The sequence below is a fragment of the Phacochoerus africanus genome, chromosome 2, assembly GCF_016906955.1.
Source record: "Phacochoerus africanus isolate WHEZ1 chromosome 2, ROS_Pafr_v1, whole genome shotgun sequence".
NCBI classification, from domain to species: Eukaryota; Metazoa; Chordata; class Mammalia; order Artiodactyla; family Suidae; genus Phacochoerus; species Phacochoerus africanus.
The window spans coordinates 136392813-136410557 of NC_062545.1; the positions used below are offsets into that span (position 1 = coordinate 136392813).

Below are 17745 nucleotides of genomic sequence, written 5' to 3' on the forward strand. Positions count from 1 at the left end.
CTTGGCTATTGTGAATAGTGCTGCAATGAACATGCAGGTGCACATGTCTCTTTTAAGTAGAGTTTTGTCCGGATAGATGCCCAAGAGTGGGATTGTGGGGTCATGTGGAAGTTCTATGTATAGCTTTCTAAGGTATCTCCAAACTGTTCTCCATAGTGGCTGTACCAGTTTACATTCCCACCAACAGTGCAGGAGGGTTCCCTTTTCTCCACACCCCCTCCAGCACTTGTTATTTGTGGATTTATTAATGATGGCCATTCTGACTCGTGTGAGGTGATATCTCATGGTAGTTTTGATTTGCATTTCTCTTATAACCAGCGATGTTGAGCATTTTTTCATGTGTTTGCTGGCCATCTGTATATCTTCCTTGGAGAAATGTCTATGCAGGTCTTTTGCCCGTTTTTCCATTGATTGATTGGCTTTTTTGCTGTTGGGTTGTATAAGTTGTTTATATATTCTAGAGATTAAGCCCTTGTCCATTGCATCATTTGAAACTATTTTCTCCCATTCTGTAAGTTGTCTTTTTGTTTTCTTTTTTGGTTTCCTTTGCTGTGCAAAAGCTTTTCAGTTTGATGAGGTCCCATGGGTTTATTTCTGCTCTGATTTCTATTGCTTTGGGAGACTGACCTGAGAAAATATTCATGATGTGGATGTCAGAGAGTGTTTTGCCAATGTTCTCTTCTAGAAGTTTGATGGTGTCCTGTCTTACATTTAAGTCTTTAAGCCATTTTGAGTTTATTTTTGTGCATGGTGTGAGGGTGTGTTCTCGTTTCATTGCTTTGCATGCAGCTGTCCAGGTTTCCCAGCAATGCTTGCTGAAGAGACTTTCTTGTTCCCATTTGATGTTCTTGCCTCCCTTGTCAAAGATTAATTGACCATAGGTGTCAGGGTTTATTTCCGGGTTCTCTATTCTGTTCCATTGGTATTGACTTGTTTTAATTGTACATATATCTTAAAACTCAAAAGACATTGCTGTTGTTTTATACCATTTCTGCTCATTCTGATATATCCACATACATACCATTTTGTTGCTCTTCCTTCTTCCTTTTCCACCCTTCCACCTGGAATAACTCACTTTTAATAATTTCATCAGTGTAGATGTGTTGGTGATGTCAATTTCTTTTTCTAATTTTATTTTATTTTTATTAGCATACCTTTGATTTACAGTGTTGTGTCAATTTCTCTATACAGCAAAGTGAACCAGTCATAAATATATACACACATTCCCTTTCTTATATTATCTTCCATCATGGTCTATCCCAAGAGATCGGATATAGTTCCTTGTGCTGTACAATAGGACCTCATTGTGTATCCATTCTAAATGTAATAGTTCCATCAACTAATCCCAAACTCCCCGTCCATCCCACTCCCTCCAACCAATGGCAACCACAAGTCTGTTCTCCATATCTGTTTGAGTCTGTTTATATTTTGTTGATAGGTTCAGTTGTGCCATATTTTAGATTCCATATATAAGTGATATGATATGGTATTTGTCTTTCTCTTTCTGGATGATGTCTAATTTCTAATCTCTTCAATGATCTGTGTCTTATTTCTCTACCTGGTTTCAAGATTTTTTTTTTATACTTTAGTTACTAGGACTTTTAACTCCTATTTAGCAAACTCCTGCTTACAGTTTGTTGGACCTCTTAAATATATGGCTGGATACATTTCAACATTTTGGAAACATTTTCAATGATTATTTCTTCACACTTGCTTTAATACTCTCTCTCTTCCTCACAAGACTCCAAATAAGTGTATGTTAGCCCTCCCTACCACATCCTCTATCTCTTCATATTCTACATCTTTTTGTATTTTTGGTTTTTCTGTGTTACATTTCAGCTATTTTTTTCTCATCTATCTTCTAGTTTACTAATTCTCTCTTCAGTTATATCTAACTTGCTACTAAATATATCCATTGAGTTAAATCCATCCAATTTCAATTACTATATTTTTCACTTCAAGATTTTCTGTTTGATTTATTTTAAATAAGTTCCTTGCAGAATGTTTCAATCTTCTTTTACATCTTAAATAAACATCAATTATAAGATTTCTGTTTGGTAGTACCAGTAACTGGAGCCCCTTAAAGTCTGTTTCTACAGTCTCTACTTGTTCTCATTTATGTTGTCATGCCCTTTATGTAGCTGGGTAGTTCCCACTATGTGCCATACTACTTGAAAAACTGCTTTATAAACAATTTAAATATTAAAAGAGTTAACTTTCTCCAGAGAGGATTCTGACTCGATTCTGGGAGCACTAGAAGTCCAAGACTACCTTAATCCATTTTCAAGTATTAATTTTTGAGGCCAATAAGGTAAACTTGAAGCTAAAATACAGTCATGTAGAGCTGTTTTATTTTCAGTTCACATTAATTCCTAGGGTATACCTCTTTAGGGTCCCACCTCAAAGCTTGGGATATTAACAAGAGCTTTCACCTTTGGTGGACCCTGATCTCTAAGCCTTGTCCTGGCAAAACTGGCAAGGGTTCTGCTCAGGACTTGGCTAGACTACATCTGCTGAAAAGGTAATTAAATTAGAATTCAATGATTAATAAGTTAGTGCCTCACAAACCCTTATTTTCAAAAATTAATGCATTACTAACTAACCTATAGATTACAGAGGAAATCACAATAAAAACAACAAAAATACATGAAATTGAGCAGTGACAGCAGTATGTAGCAATAGCTGTGGGAAATTTATTGCATTAATTGTATATAAAGGAAAAAAGAAAAAGGAACTTATTTTATTCTAGGAAGTTCTAGCAAATTGGAGATTCCAGCAAACAAAATAAAATAGGAAAAGAAATAAGAGGATCAAGAAGGAAAGAAAGAAATAAAATCCTCCTTATTTGAAGATGAGATGGCTTACAAACAATAAGAAAATCTATAAACAAAGTTTTTAAAAACTAATAAGAAATCTTAGAAAGGCAACTGGATATAAGATTAACATAAGAAAGAAACAGAATTCTTATAAAACAGTAATATTAAATTAGAAAATGAAATATAAAAATAGATTCCATTCACAATAAAAACCATAAAGTATATATATATATACTTGGGGGGTCTTTTTAGGGCTGCATCTGCAGCATATGGAAGTTCCAGGCTAGGGATCAGATTGAAACTGCAGCCGGCTATACCACAGCCACAGCAATGCCAGAACGAAGCCACATCTGCGACCTACACCACATGGCAATGCCAGATCCTTAACCCACTGAGCAATGCCAGAGATCAAACCCGTGTCTTCATGGATTCTAGTCAGGTTCATTAACCACTGAACCACGAAAGGAACTCTGACTTTTATATATATTCAACATAAATTTGTAAAAACTTTGAAGAAAGTTATAAAACATTACTGAAGAGCATAAAAGAGTGCCTGACTAAATGAAGAGATAATTTTACAAAGAAAGTATCATGGTATTATGATAGTATTAATTATATTGTCAATTCTCTAACACTAATCTATAATTTTAATTAAAATCCAACCAAATTCATGATGGAGTTTTCTAGTAGAATATAATAAATTTATCTTAAAAATCCATGAAGAAGAATCATGTCAGGAATAGTTAATAAATTTTGAAAAGTAAAAACAAAGTAGGGAACTTATTCTACCAGATATCAACATGGATATATGTCAAAAAGTGTTTTTAACCCTCTAAAAAAGGCATACTTCAGAACTATATACATACTTGTTACCACTTAACACCTATGCTATATAAAGTATAAGAACCGCAAAATATAATTATCTTTTTTTGTTCATGGACATCTATGGATACAGTTAAAAAAATACATGAGGCTGATAAACATTAACTTAAGACAATGGTTATTACCTCAGGTGAAGAAGAAAGGAATCAGAGAGTCAGACATTCAAATTTTTAAAAAAAAATTAAAATCTTGAGGAAAAAACCTATAGAATAGTGTCATGATATCTCATTTCTGTGAAGTAAGCATCTGAAGCAAATATAGAGAGGTAGATTCAAAGAATTCATTAGATTATTTTTTATTCTTTCCTACGTGTACTTTATTTTACAATAAAATTAACTAAGTAGAAGAGAAAAACCGAAAGGCTTGAAGAGAAGCTGAATAAATTGATCTTTTAAGATTTTTTTTTCCTGCTCTAAGTCCCACCCTATTCTAAATGCTCTGATTTAATTAGAGGCTTAAGCACCTCTACTTCTTTCCTTTCTAATTAAATTCAGGTTTTAACTTTTTAGAATGAGCCATAACATAAATCAGATAAAGAATAAGAAGCCTGGGTGACAGTCATTTAATTTTGCTTGCCAGACCAGATATCTGGTCATTTTTCTCTAAAGCCATCCCAATAACCTCAATACAATATAATAGATACGTCTATAAGGTCTATCAATTATTTCTTCCTATAATAATTTACCGTGATTTCATTCCTTCTTTAATAAATCAGATAGAATCTACATTATTAGAAATCCTTAAGTTTGTAGTAATTTTATTAGGATTGCCAAAAAGAGTAGTAAGAGAGCAAGAAAAACTTAATAGATGACAGTCTGATAACAATACCTTGTATGTTAAGATAATTATAACCCTTCCCTTGTTGGTTAGAATTCAATTTTCTTCCACCTCTGCATGGATATTAGCTAGGATACACTTTGATCATTTCCTCTCCCCTATTTCTCTTTTACTTCTGAGCATGCTTCTGTTTTCCTAAGCCCCAACCTGCCTACCTTTCAAACTATCACCCACTGTTTCTCTTTCTAAATGTCTTTGTCTAGGAGATCTTTGGTTCAGCAAATCTTATTCAGACTCTGTCCTAGGGCAATCTCACTTCCACCCTGGCCCCTTAACTGAAATAAAGGTACACAGAGACTTCCTCACCACCAAACCCCAAAGACATGCTTCCTACCTTAGCTGACGGCACTGCAGTATTTTGCACCTCTATCTTCCGTTTTTTCAAAATCTTACCTCATGTGAACCCCAGGGGCACCATCTTCCAATACCTCTCCTCTGCCCCTGCTACCCTCCCATCTTTCTCTCTTTCACTGGCTGCTGATCCTCTTCTCTGGGGTTTCCCAGTTAAGCCTCCTCAACCCTCTTCCTCTCTTCACGTTACCTGCTCACGTGGGTGACATCATACCCTGCTATGTTCCCAGTATCTACTGCCATCACTCCCAAACATACATATATATGTATCCGGCCTCCATCTCTACTCAGAATCATATTATCAATTTTATGGCTCCTTAAAGGACATTTCTCCTATTTGGCCCCATGTGACTTAAAATCAAATTTACCACTCCCCTCCTTTCTCACCAATGTGCTTCATACTCAACCTCTCTTAAATCAGTTATTTTCACAAAGGCAAACACCTGGGCTAGAAATCTCTGGTCACGATCCCTCTCCCTCACATTCGAAACATCTAAGGAGTCACCACGTCCCAGTGATTCTACCAACAAAAATTTTTTCACATTTGTCCCCACTCCCCTACACTACTAAATAGCTTCCTGATTCATTTCCCTAATTCATTTCCTGCTTCTCTCTATGCCCTTTAATCCAACCCCTAATTCACCAACAATGCTTCTAAAATACACATCTGATTATGGTACCCTCTCAGCTTGAAAATCCCAGGAGGTATCAACTACCTATAGGACAGAAGTCAAAGTCATTAGCAAAGCACTTGAGGGCTTTTTCAACCTGGACTTAGGCCCATTCTTTTTAGCCTCTTAGAACGTTTTCCCACCTTCAATCCCCAAGCAGTCTATAATTTAATCCTGCCACATCCCCAGGAATTACCATCTTCTTTCTGGAGTCTAGAATGTTCTTTGAATCTCTTTATTCTACTTGGAGAACTTCTACTCTTTAGAGTAATGACTCAGGATACTCCTATATTACATGCTATCACCACTATATCAAGCTATTTTAGAGAAGGGAATATGTCAAGAGATATCCTAGGATTTTTAGACCAAGTCCAACCCTCTCATTTTAAAAATGACAAAAGTAAAGGTCATAGAGATGAAATGATTTGCTTAAAGTTACACAAAACATTATTTTATACCAGGTACAGGTAAATCAAGGAAATAATAAGTTGTGCTACAAGCAGGATTTATTGGATTAATATTTCACTACATCATCTTAACAGATGAGAATATCACATATTTTAAGGCAGTTTTATTATTTCAGTAATCATAATGTATCTATGACCAATGTGTATAAATAAAACATAAATACAAATTAAAAAGCAAAATATACTAGAATACAAATTATATTACCAGTAGACCCCAATGTCCCAAGTTCCTACTTTTACCACCAAAAGATGCTATGAATGGGAGGTCAAATTTTTGAATGTTTCTCCTCAATGACTGTTCTTTTTTTCTACCACAAAAGCAAATTTTATATGACCTCACAACATGGAAAGTGATTATTTTTCCAGGTAGTATGTCACTTCTCAGATTTAGCAACATTTAGTCCTTCAAAATTCTAGCTTTCTCTTACAAATTTCTGATAGATTCTTTATATATTCCAGTTATTTTTTTTTAATTTTATTGGGGTAGAGCTGATTTACAATGTTGTATTAGTTTCACGTTTACAGCTAAGTGAATAAGTTATACATATGCATATATCCATTCTTTTTCCCCATGTAGGCTCTTACAAAACATTGAGTAGACCTCCCTGTGCTATTCGGTAGGTCTTTGTTAGTTATCCACATTAGTGTATCTGTTAATCCCATCCTCCCAATTTATCCCTCCCCTCAACAGTTTCCAGTTATTTTTTTTTTATAATGATTTTTATTTTTTCAATTATAGCTGGTTATAGTTCTGTCACTTTTCTACTATACAGCAATAGTATTTGATCCCTGGCCTTGCTCAGTTGGTCAAGGATCCAGCATTGCCATGAGCTGTGGTGTAGGTTGCAGATGTGCCTCGGATCCCGCATTGCTGTGGCTGTGGCATAGGCTCACAGCTTTAGCTCTGATTCCAACCCCTAGCCTGGGAACTTCCATATCCCATATCTAAAAAAAAAAAAAAACAAAAAAACAAAAACAAAAAACTTCTCTCTGTTTATAGCCATAAAACTTTTAGTATAGTTTATCAGAAAACTGTGCTTTGTTCCTTATAATAATGACTTGTTGAAACTGGACATTTCTATGTAGGCCTAATATAGCAGGTCTATTTTAGGTCAATAGCTAAAGTGATTAAATTGTTTATTAAGACTTCTAGACATTTAAAGTAATCAGACCACAGTATGAGAACATGGAAGAAAATAATTAACTCCTTTCATTCACCATTGTTTATAAGGTACCACTTTCCCCACTGGAAGTTAAATAATCACTTCATAGGCCTAGCATCACAACTATTTCATTGACGAAATCCCAGTCTCCCCCAAATTACCTTATTTTTTCATACAGACTGCTACTTAAATGAAATAATCACCACCTTACCTGAAAAGTTGATTTTTTAAAATATTTACGTAAATACATAAATGCAAATATGTAATAAATATAAATATTCAACCTCACAATTCTTCAAGTATTGAAAGAGGTTTTCTTTGTTTTGTGTTTTTTAATGAAAAAGTCTCTGTCTTGAACTAGGTAATCCCAGGAAAAGAGATAAGTATATTAGTGAAGGCCTACAGGGATCCACACCCTTCTTTGCAGCAACTTCAAATTAATCTTACGGATTCTGATCCACTTCACATAGTTTTCTTAAAAAAAGATGCTCATCAAAACCAAATGAAGCGTTGCTGTCATGGCTCAATGGTTAACAAATCTAACCAGGAACCATGAGGTTGCAGGTTCATCCCTGGCCTCGCTCAGTGGGTTAAGGATTTGGTGTTGCTGTGAGCTGTGGTGTAGGTCACAGACTCGGCTCAGATCCAGTGTTGCTGTGGCTGTGGTGTAGGCTGGCAACTACAGCTCCAATTAGACCACTAGCCTGGGAAACTCTATGTGCCATGGGTACGGCCCTAGAAAAGACAAGAGACAAGAGACAAAAACAAACAAACAAACAAACAAACAAACAAACAAACAAAAACAAATGAATTCATTTCACCCTCTGAAGTCTTGACTTAAAAATTTATTAACTATCCGTAAATAAAGCACTTTAGTTTCCTCTGACTGCTGAAACAAATGACAATGTATTTGAAGAAGGGGTCTTTGGGAGGTGGTTAGGGTTAGATGAGGTCATGAATGTGAGGACCTCATGATGGGATTAGTGGCCTTATAAGAAGAGAGATCACTCTGCATGCACCAAGGAGAGGCCAAGTGAGGACAGGTGAGAAGATGGCCATCTGCAGGCTAGAAAGAGAGTCCCCAGGAGGACCTGACCATGCTGGCAACCCAATCTTGAACTTCCATTCTCCAGGACTATGGGAAAACTAATGTCTGTTATTTAAGCCATCCAGTCTATGGTATTTTGTTATGACAGCCCAAAAGGAATAATACTTTTGGGGTCCTTTCACAATAAGCCAGACTTGAGGACTAATGATTAATTACATACTTCTCCGATATTCCCAGCTAACTAGCTAATTCTTCAAGTTGTAGGGCTAGGTCAGGTGCTCTCAAGTTCTTTCCTAAGTCTTTTTCTTGGAAAGTAGATTCTAAAAACTTCCCCACCCTCTACCCTAAAAATATGTATGCATCAGCTTAATTTATTACTTACACTGAATTAAATGAAGCAAACTAATTTTACTTCATGTTGTCCAATTTTTTTCCCTCTGGATTTCAAATATTTTCTTGGTTTGTTTCTACAGAAAATGCCTTGAATGGACCCTCTTTTCTCAGGGAATTCCTCAGTTTATGAAATCCTGCTAGAATACCAAGTCATTCTGCCAACTCTTGCTCATCATAAGTGAGAATGAATGAACATCTAGAGGCTAATGTAAATCTGTGACCATACTGATACTTGTCTTATGTCTAATGAACACAATTACTTTTGTAACCTTTTCACAGAGTAAAAAAGTTTAGATTATTTAAAACCATTTAAACATTTCCATATTCTTTTCTATACAAAAATATGTGTTCTTCCCTCCTAATCTTTCTTAATTTAATAGGTCACAGAGACCTTACACAAAACTAGTAAAAATGATTGACCAGATTGACTTTATAATGGTTATCACTTATAAAGATCAAACTATCATCTTTACCACTTTCTTCCCAAATAAATTTCAGTTATATTAACATAATGGTATTAATAATCTCATACACTTTCTCTATCTTTTATCCCATATCCCCAGCCCCCCAATTACCAAACTGATGTTCTTCATTTAAGAATTTAACAAGGAAATGCAGGAATTGGCATAAAAGTAACTTCCTGAATACTTCCACATAGCCTCAGTAGTGTTCTTACAAGGTCAGCAAACTATTTGAAGCTTTGGATGCTATATTTTCCCTACTACATTACTTAGTGGGGGAAAAAAAAAAAACCCTGGATTTCCAATCTTCTCTAAAAACATCATCATCATCATGATAGGACTATAATTACTCTACCACCACCCCTACTTTAATAATAAATGCTGGGAATATTAAAACAATAAATGGAATGCCTTAGAATGCATTAAGCTCTTCTCTTATTAGACACAAAATTTTAACTCTTACCACAAGCCTTTTATTCTCAATTCACAGTCAAATTCTTCTGGCAGTTAATCTCGGCACTTAATGTCATCCACTCTAATAAAACCAATCTTAAATGGCTGTAAACGCCTTCCCTACTTCTCTACATATCTTATGAGAAACCAGAGGAGGAGCAGAGACAGAGTTCAGTCACTAAGACTATGCACACAAAACAATTATGTTCTGTTATACCCTAACTTTTGTCAGAATATCCAGTTTGTAACCCTTCCCCATTTCTGTTGAACTCTACTAGTGCTAATTAATACCCACATCACAAATACCCACCATTGCAGTGATCATGGTGGTGACAATATCAAAGATAGCAACATTGATGAAAAGCTTCTTAGGTGCCAGCACCATTTTAATTATCGTCACTACTGACAAAAGTAGTAGTGGTATTTAAGAAACAGAGAGGGAGGAATATCTTAACCAAATTAACACAGCAAGCATGTGAACACAGTTTGTCCTCAAATCCTATTTTCTTAATACAGTATCCAAACGATCAAACAAAACTACTTTAAAGAGACAGAACTCTGGAGTTCTGTTGTGGCTCAGTGGTAACAAAGCCAACCAATATCCATGAGGACATGGGTTCGATCCCTGGCCTCACTCAGTGGGTTAAGGATCCGAATTGCTGTGAGCTGTGGTGCAGACCCAGCTTGGATCTGGCGTTGCTATGGCTGTGGCATAGGCTGGCAGCTCCTATGCCACCCCTAGCTTGGGAACTTCCATATGCCTTGAGGTTCAGCCCTAAAAAGACCAAAAAAAAAGGAAAAAAAAAGAAAAAGAAAAGAAAGAAAGAAAAAAGCAACAGTACCCCAATATCATAAGATTCTTAGTTGTAAATAATCTTGTTTCAATAGAAAGGGGGATTACTAACTACTGTTAGACAGCTCACGGAATCGCCTGAAGGACCAGAAACTGAGGCTCAGACTCATACCTAAGAATCACGCCCAGACCACCCCACAGGATTGCTCCATTCAGACAGCACAGACACCCCCATGACCCTGTCCAGGGTGATGAGAGTTCCACCAGTGGAGCCTCTGACAACTGGTCACTCCTACTGCAACACTGGCCAAAAGAACGGACCCTACATGAAAAAAGTCTTCCAATTTTCACCATGAAAGTTCAACTTGGCAGATCTGAATTCATCATCCAGTCAAGTTCATGTGCAACTACTGGCGTGTATGAATGCAGTTTTAGCCATAATTTGAAGTGATATTTCTACTATGTTTATAATTAGAGTTTTAAGTAAGTATATGGTCAAGGTCTTTAAAGAAGACATAATTGTTGAAAATGAGTAAGAGATCGGGGTTAGAGGTTATTTCTTTATTTTTTTCCTGGTTTTAATATTATTTATGTAAGAAATAAAAACACAGAAAAGAAAAATGCACCTTTTCCCTGACATGTCTACAATATCCTAAAAACGTGACTGGGTTTCGTGTGTGTTCTCAAAATATACCACCCAACTAAAAAATGCAATAGCAGATGCCCCTAATTCCCCAGAACTGCAGCTTACATTGTGTTAGATTGTAGTAGATTTTCCCAATATTTGGGTGCGCCCAGTGCATCAGCAGTTCCAAAGAACTGCGTGTCTCAATTTTTAGAAAAAGCCTGATTTTAAGAGAAGACATTGTCAAAGTAACCTCTCAGAGTTCCTGTTATGGCTCAGTGTAGGTTAAGAACCTGACCTGCATAAAATCACTCCCTACAAATAAAAGTCCAGGACCAGATGGCTTCACAGGCAAATTCTATCAAACATATAAAGAGGAATTGGTGTCCATCCTCCTTAAACTCTTTCAAAAGGTTGAAGAAGAAGGAATACTCCCAAAGACATTCTATGATGCCACCATCACCCTCATTCCGAAACCAGACAGAGATACCACCAAAAAAGAAAACTATCGCCCAATATCATTGATGAATATAGATGCAAAAATTCTCAACAAAATCTTAGCCAACCGAATCCAACAACATACCAAAAAAATTATACACCATGACCAGGTTGGGTTCATCCCAGGTTCACAAGGATGGGTCAACATACGCAAATCAATCAGCATCATACACCACATTAACCAAAAAAAAAGTCAAAAATCATATGATCATCTCAATAGATGCAGAAAAAGCATTTGACAAAGTCCAACATCCATTCATGATCAAGACCCTTGCCAAAGTGGGTATAGAGGGAACATTCCTGAATGTAATCAAAGCCATTTATGATAAACCCACAGCAAATATAATCCTCAATGGGGAAAAACTGAAAGCCTTCTCACTCCAATCTGGAATAAGACAGGGATGCCCACTCTCACAACTGCTCTTCAACATAGTTTTGGAAGTCTTAGCCACAGCAATTAGACAAACAAAAGAAATAAAAGGCATCCATATAGGAAGAGAAGAGATCAAACTGTCACTGTATGCAGATGACATGATACTATACATAGAAAACCCTAAGGACTCAACCCCAAAACTCCTTGAACTGAGTAACAAATTCAGCAAAGTAGCAGGATATAAGATTAACATTCAGAAGTCAGTTGCATTTCTGTATACCAGCAATGAAATATTAGAAAAGGAATACAAAAATACGATACCTTTTAAAATTGCACCTCACAAAATCAAATACCTCGGAATACACCTGACCAAGGAGGTAAAGGACCTATATGCCGAGAACTATAAAACTTTAATCAAAGAAATCAAAGAAGATGTAAAGAAATGGAAAGATATTCCATGCTCCTGGATTGGGAAAATCAATATTGTAAAAATGGCCATCCTAGCCAAAGCAATCTACAGATTCAATGCAATCCCTATCCAATGACCCATGACATTTTTCACAGAACTAGAAAAAACAATCCAAACATTTATATGGAACCACAAAAGACCCAGAATCGCCAAAGCAATCCTGAGAAACAAAAACCAAGCAGGAGGCATAACTCTCCCAGACTTCAAGAAATACTGCAAAGCCACAGTCATCAAAACAGTGTGGCACTGGTATCAAAACAGACAGACAGACCAATGGAACAGAATAGAGAACCCAGAAATAAACCCTGACACCTATGGTCAATTAATCTTTGACAAGGGAGGCAAGAACATCAAATGGGAACAAGAAAGTCTCTTCAGCAAGCATTGCTGGGAAACCTGGACAGCTGCATGCAAAGCAATGAAACGAGAACGCACCCTCACACCATGCACAAAAATAAACTCAAAATGGTTTAAAGACTTAAATGTAAGATAAGACACCATCAAACTCCTAGAAGAAAACATAGGCAAAACACTCTCTGACATCCACATCATGAATATTTTCTCAGGTCAGTCTCCCAAAGCAATAGAAATAAGAGCAGAAATAAACCCATGGGACCTCATCAAACTGAAAAGCTTTTGCACAGCAAAGGAAACCAAAAAAGAAAACAAAAAGACAACTTACAGAATGGGAGAAAACAGTTTCAAATGATGCAATGGACAAGGGCTTAATCTCTAGAATATATAAACAACTTATACAACCCAACAGCAAAAAAGCCAATCAATCAATGGAAAAACGGGCAAAAGACCTGCATAGACATTTCTCCAAGGAAGATATACAGATGGCCAGCAAACACATGAAAAAATGCTCAACATCGCTGGTTATAAGAGAAATGCAAATCAAAACTACCATGAGATATCACCTCACACGAGTCAGAATGGCCATCATTAATAAATCCACAAATAACAAGTGCTGGAGGGGGTGTGGAGAAAAGGGAACCCTCCTGCACTGTTGGTGGGAATGTAAACTGGTACAGCCACTATGGAGAACAGTTTGGAGATACCTTAGAAAGCTATACATAGAACTTCCACATGACCCCACAATCCCACTCTTGGGCATCTATCCGGACAAAACTCTACTTAAAAGAGACATGTGCACCCGCATGTTCATTGCAGCACTATTCACAATAGCCAAGACATGGAAACAACCCAAATGTCCATCGACAGATGATTGGATTCGGAAGAGGTGGTATATATACACAATGGAATACTACTCAGCCATCAAAAAGAATGACATAATGCCATTTGCAGCAACATGGATGGAGCTAGAGAATTTCATAGTGAGTGAAATGAGCCAGAAAGACAAAGACAAATACCATATGATATCACTGTTAACTGGAATCTAATATCCAGCACAAAGGAACATCTCCTCAGAAAAGAAAATCATGGACTTGGAGAAGAGACTTGTGGCTGCCTGATGGGAGAGGGAGGGAGTGGGAGGGATCGGGAGCTTGGGCTTATCAGACACAACTTAGAATAGATTTACAAGGAGATCCTGCTGAATAGCATTGAGAACTTTGTCTAGATACTCGTGTTGCAACAGAAGAAAGGGTGGGGGAAAAAATGTAATTGTAATGTATACATGTAAGGATAACCTGACCCCCTTGCTGTACAGTGGGAAAATTAAAAAAAATAAAAAAAAGAAGAACCTGACCTGGTCTCCATGAGGATGTAGGCTCAATCCTTGGTTTCGCTTAGTGGGTTAAGGATCTGGCATTGCTGCAAGCTGCAACACAAATTAGGGATACAGCTCAGTTCCAGTGTTGCTGTGGATGTGGCATAGGCTGACAGCTGCAGCTCCAATTGGACCACTAGTCTAGGAACTTCCATATACTGCAGGTGCGGCCCTAAAAAGAAAACGAAAAAAAAAAAAAATGACCTCACAAGGCTTGCACCCTCTTGGCAGATCAGAAGCAGCCAGCAAGGCTGCTTTCCCTGATACAAACACTGAGGTCACTCATGCTGGGCTCCCCACAGTCACCTCTCTGCTCTACACTGGCCCACCTGCGAGACACCTGCCTTGGTTTTCTCTCAACCTGTTTTGAACAAGTTAACAAAGAGGAGAGAATCCCATAGGCAGGCCCAAGCGCCCCCAAACCACCTCACGAGCCTGCTCCACTCCACTGAAGAAAACTAGATCATGTCCAGATTTGACCTACATGTGACAGTAAAAGTGCTGGAAAATCTATTTTGAATATGAACTCTCAGTTCTAAGGTCCCAGACATCAAGGAATGTATACTGAAATCTATCTCTAAGCCTAAGCAGATTGAAAAGAATCAAATGCAGGTGACACTGTGATGAAAGAAACAAACACCTTTAAGAAGTTTTCTTCACGAGTTTCCCATACATAAAATTCTAACCATTTATGAGTAGTCATCATTTCAATGAATTGTGTCCAGTGAAAACGGAAAAAGAAAGATACATTCACCATGAGGCTAATTTATGGTGTCACTAAATCTAGCAGATTGAAGGATTTCATTTAGTGTATCATGAATTTCTACAACAAAGCAATTTTATTAAAAGCTCTTAGGAAAAAAACAAACAAACAAAAAAAACCCCTGAACTTCAGTCAGTCAACAAAAGCTTTGCCTAAATATTATAATTATACGAGATTATATACTTCCCACAATTTTGAAACACTAACACCAAACAATACGTCTCTCTAAATAAGAGGACAGCAAAATGAATTTTTTCAGGAATTAGAATAAAATAGGTATAACACTTTAGAATTTAAGATAAATTATATTCTTAAAACAATACTCGGTATCAGTTAGATAAGACTAATATTACTGTCTGCAGATTAGAAAACGCAGACTTCAAAAAAAAGTTACTAAAACATACACAGAAGCATCCAGTTCCTAAAGGATAGAGCCTCTCAAAACTGCACTACTGCAATTCCAAGTCCTTGAGACCCAGCTGCTCCCAGTTCCCCTGTCTACCTTGTCTAAGACGCAGCTTTCATCCTTCTGGATAAGAGAGTGCCATCTTCCTTCCAGAAATGACATGAAGGAAGAGTCTGTATTACGTGGTTTACATTTTTCCATACCCACATTCAATATGCTTTTCTGATGGTTTCTCTTTATAGTCTCTCAGTGGTCCAATATACTGTTGAAATAACTACAAAGGCAAATATTCTCCTTCAGAATTGCTTTTAGAATGAAAATATGGAGGATACCAGTGAATTTTTAAAATGACTACACCAAAACTGAACTGTACCAGAACACTGACAAATATATGTCCCAGGAAGGAAAATCAGAGGAAAAACATGTGGCTTCAAACCAAAACACAGACAAATCAGCTGGGCAAGCCTGTGTACTTAAAAAATCTTAATTTTAAGCACTTAAAAACTTACTTAGAAGGATCTCTCGTTGGCTCTTGGGAGACTAGCACTGCTGTTTCAAGGGCTCTCAACAGAATTGCTTTGGTCTAAGAGTTCATGAAACCTTTCAGACTTCTGGATTTAGTGAGCCCATAAATAAGTCTCATATTGAATTTTACTTTAAAGTATTTTTCTTGGGAGTTGCTGTTGTGGCTCAGCAGTAACAAACCCAACTAGGATCCATCAGGATATGGGTTTAATCCCTAGCCTTGCTCAGTGCGTTAAGGATTGCCATGAGCTGCAGTGTAGGTCACAGATGTGGCCTGGATCCTTCATTGCTATGGCTGTGGTGTAGGCCAGCAGCTGTAGCTCTGATTCAACCCCTAGCCTGGGAAACTCCATATGCCACACTTGTGGCCCTAAAAAAAATAAATAAATAAATAAATAAATTCTTCTTTTCTTTGTTTGCTTTTTCCATTAGACTCTGAAATAAATCTTGAAGGCAGAGGTTCCTTTTACCTTTATATCTTTTTAACCTTATATCAACATTCACCACGGTGCCTGGTACACAACAGCCTTTGAAATTATTACTTAAATGAAGAGCAAATCTCCTCCTCCCATTATTAACATGCACACACATCATACCCAACACCATATCCATTTTAAGAGAAAATGCAAAAACACTAAAGCAATAGTGTTCCTCTAAATAAGAGGACAGCAAAATGAATTTTTTCAAGAATTAGAAATAGGTATAACACTTTAGAATTTCAGATAAATTATATTCTTAAAACAATACTCGGGCCACATCACAGGGGGTGAGGTGCAGCTGCAGGGGATAGAAAATCCAAAATAACTGTGGATTAAACAGAGCAGAAATGTGTCTCTTCCAGTGAAGCAATTCTGCTCCAGGAAGCCCTGGGCACCTAAGGCTCCTTCCAGCCCAACACCCACCATCTCGAAGATGCAGGCCTCACCCTCAAAGTGAAGACAGTGGCCTCTGCATTCCAGATATCAAGGAGGAGGGACCCTGAAGCAGAGAGACAAAGGCTATCTTTCAAGTAAGGCTCCACACAAAACCTGTAATTATTCTGCAGCACCCAGAACTCAGTCCCAGGCCATGTAAGCTGTGAAGGTACCTCTGTTCTGGGATGTCATATACCTGATCCAAATTGAGGGCCATGGAAGGAGAGAACAGATACTGGGAGGAAATACAGTTTCTGCCATGAGCACAACACTCTATAAGTGAACTCGACAATCATAAGCCAAGCTGCTAAAATAACCAACAATGCCAACATGGCTTCTCTGATGTTTTCAGTTCCAAGACACCCTCCCTTTAGTATAATATTTACTATCTTGAGGAACGGAGTATTTGATACTCAAATCACAAAGCTTTTTTTTTTCTTTTCTCTTCTGAGATAAAAATAATACCGAGAAAATTTAAAAGCCTCTTATTTTATGAGACCTAGACGCTTCATTTCATCTCAAAAGAGAAGTAGGTAAACTATCCCTTCAACTGACCCTGGATGATTTTGTGTAAAACTTCTGTGTCTCTTCACTTCGCTAAATCCAGTACTTAGTTTTGTACATTAAGTAACTACACAGTTAGAAGCCACTCTTGTTAAGTGTTTAGTTCATGTATTCAGTAATTCAACAAATATTTATTAAGCATCTGTAGTGCTGGAGAGTGGACTCTCAAAAGGCATGTTGCATGTAAGACTCAGCCTCTCTAAGAGTTTTACATTTAAAGCGTATTGCTTCTGCTAAGCAAAAAACACTGTTACTCTCAGAAATGAAGAACTCCTTACTATTTCAGTATAGTGTGTACCTATAGTGTGTTCAATGAATATAGTTTCTCCAACCATATCTGTATAAATTTCTAAGTGAAAAGACCAAAAAAAAAAAAAAAAAGTCTTCCTATAGTAAGTTCTTTCAAATGACTTGATAAAAAGTATCTTGGTACAAAATGGTACACAGATAATTTGGGTAACATAATTCTAAGAGAATGAGTCAGAAGCATCATTGCTCTTGTAACCTTGACCCTGAATTTGGTTTAAAAACTATGTTTTTC

General features: G+C 37.0%; 1 protein-coding gene across 5 annotated transcripts in view; it reads right to left on the bottom strand.

Annotated features, from left to right (window-relative positions):
* CDIN1 (CDAN1 interacting nuclease 1) overlaps positions 1 to 17745 on the bottom strand; it is a 230677-nt gene that overhangs the window by 181444 nt on the left and 31488 nt on the right. Inside the window, exon 1 of one of the 5 annotated variants that reach the window (XM_047766777.1) lies at positions 14012 to 14034. The exons of the other annotated variants lie outside the window; for them this stretch is intronic. Coding sequence (XP_047622733.1) covers positions 14012 to 14022 — 11 coding nt within the window. The 5' untranslated portion in view covers positions 14023 to 14034. Of the gene's footprint in view, positions 1 to 14011; positions 14035 to 17745 lie in introns of those variants that run through there. 5 annotated transcript variants of the gene reach the window in all.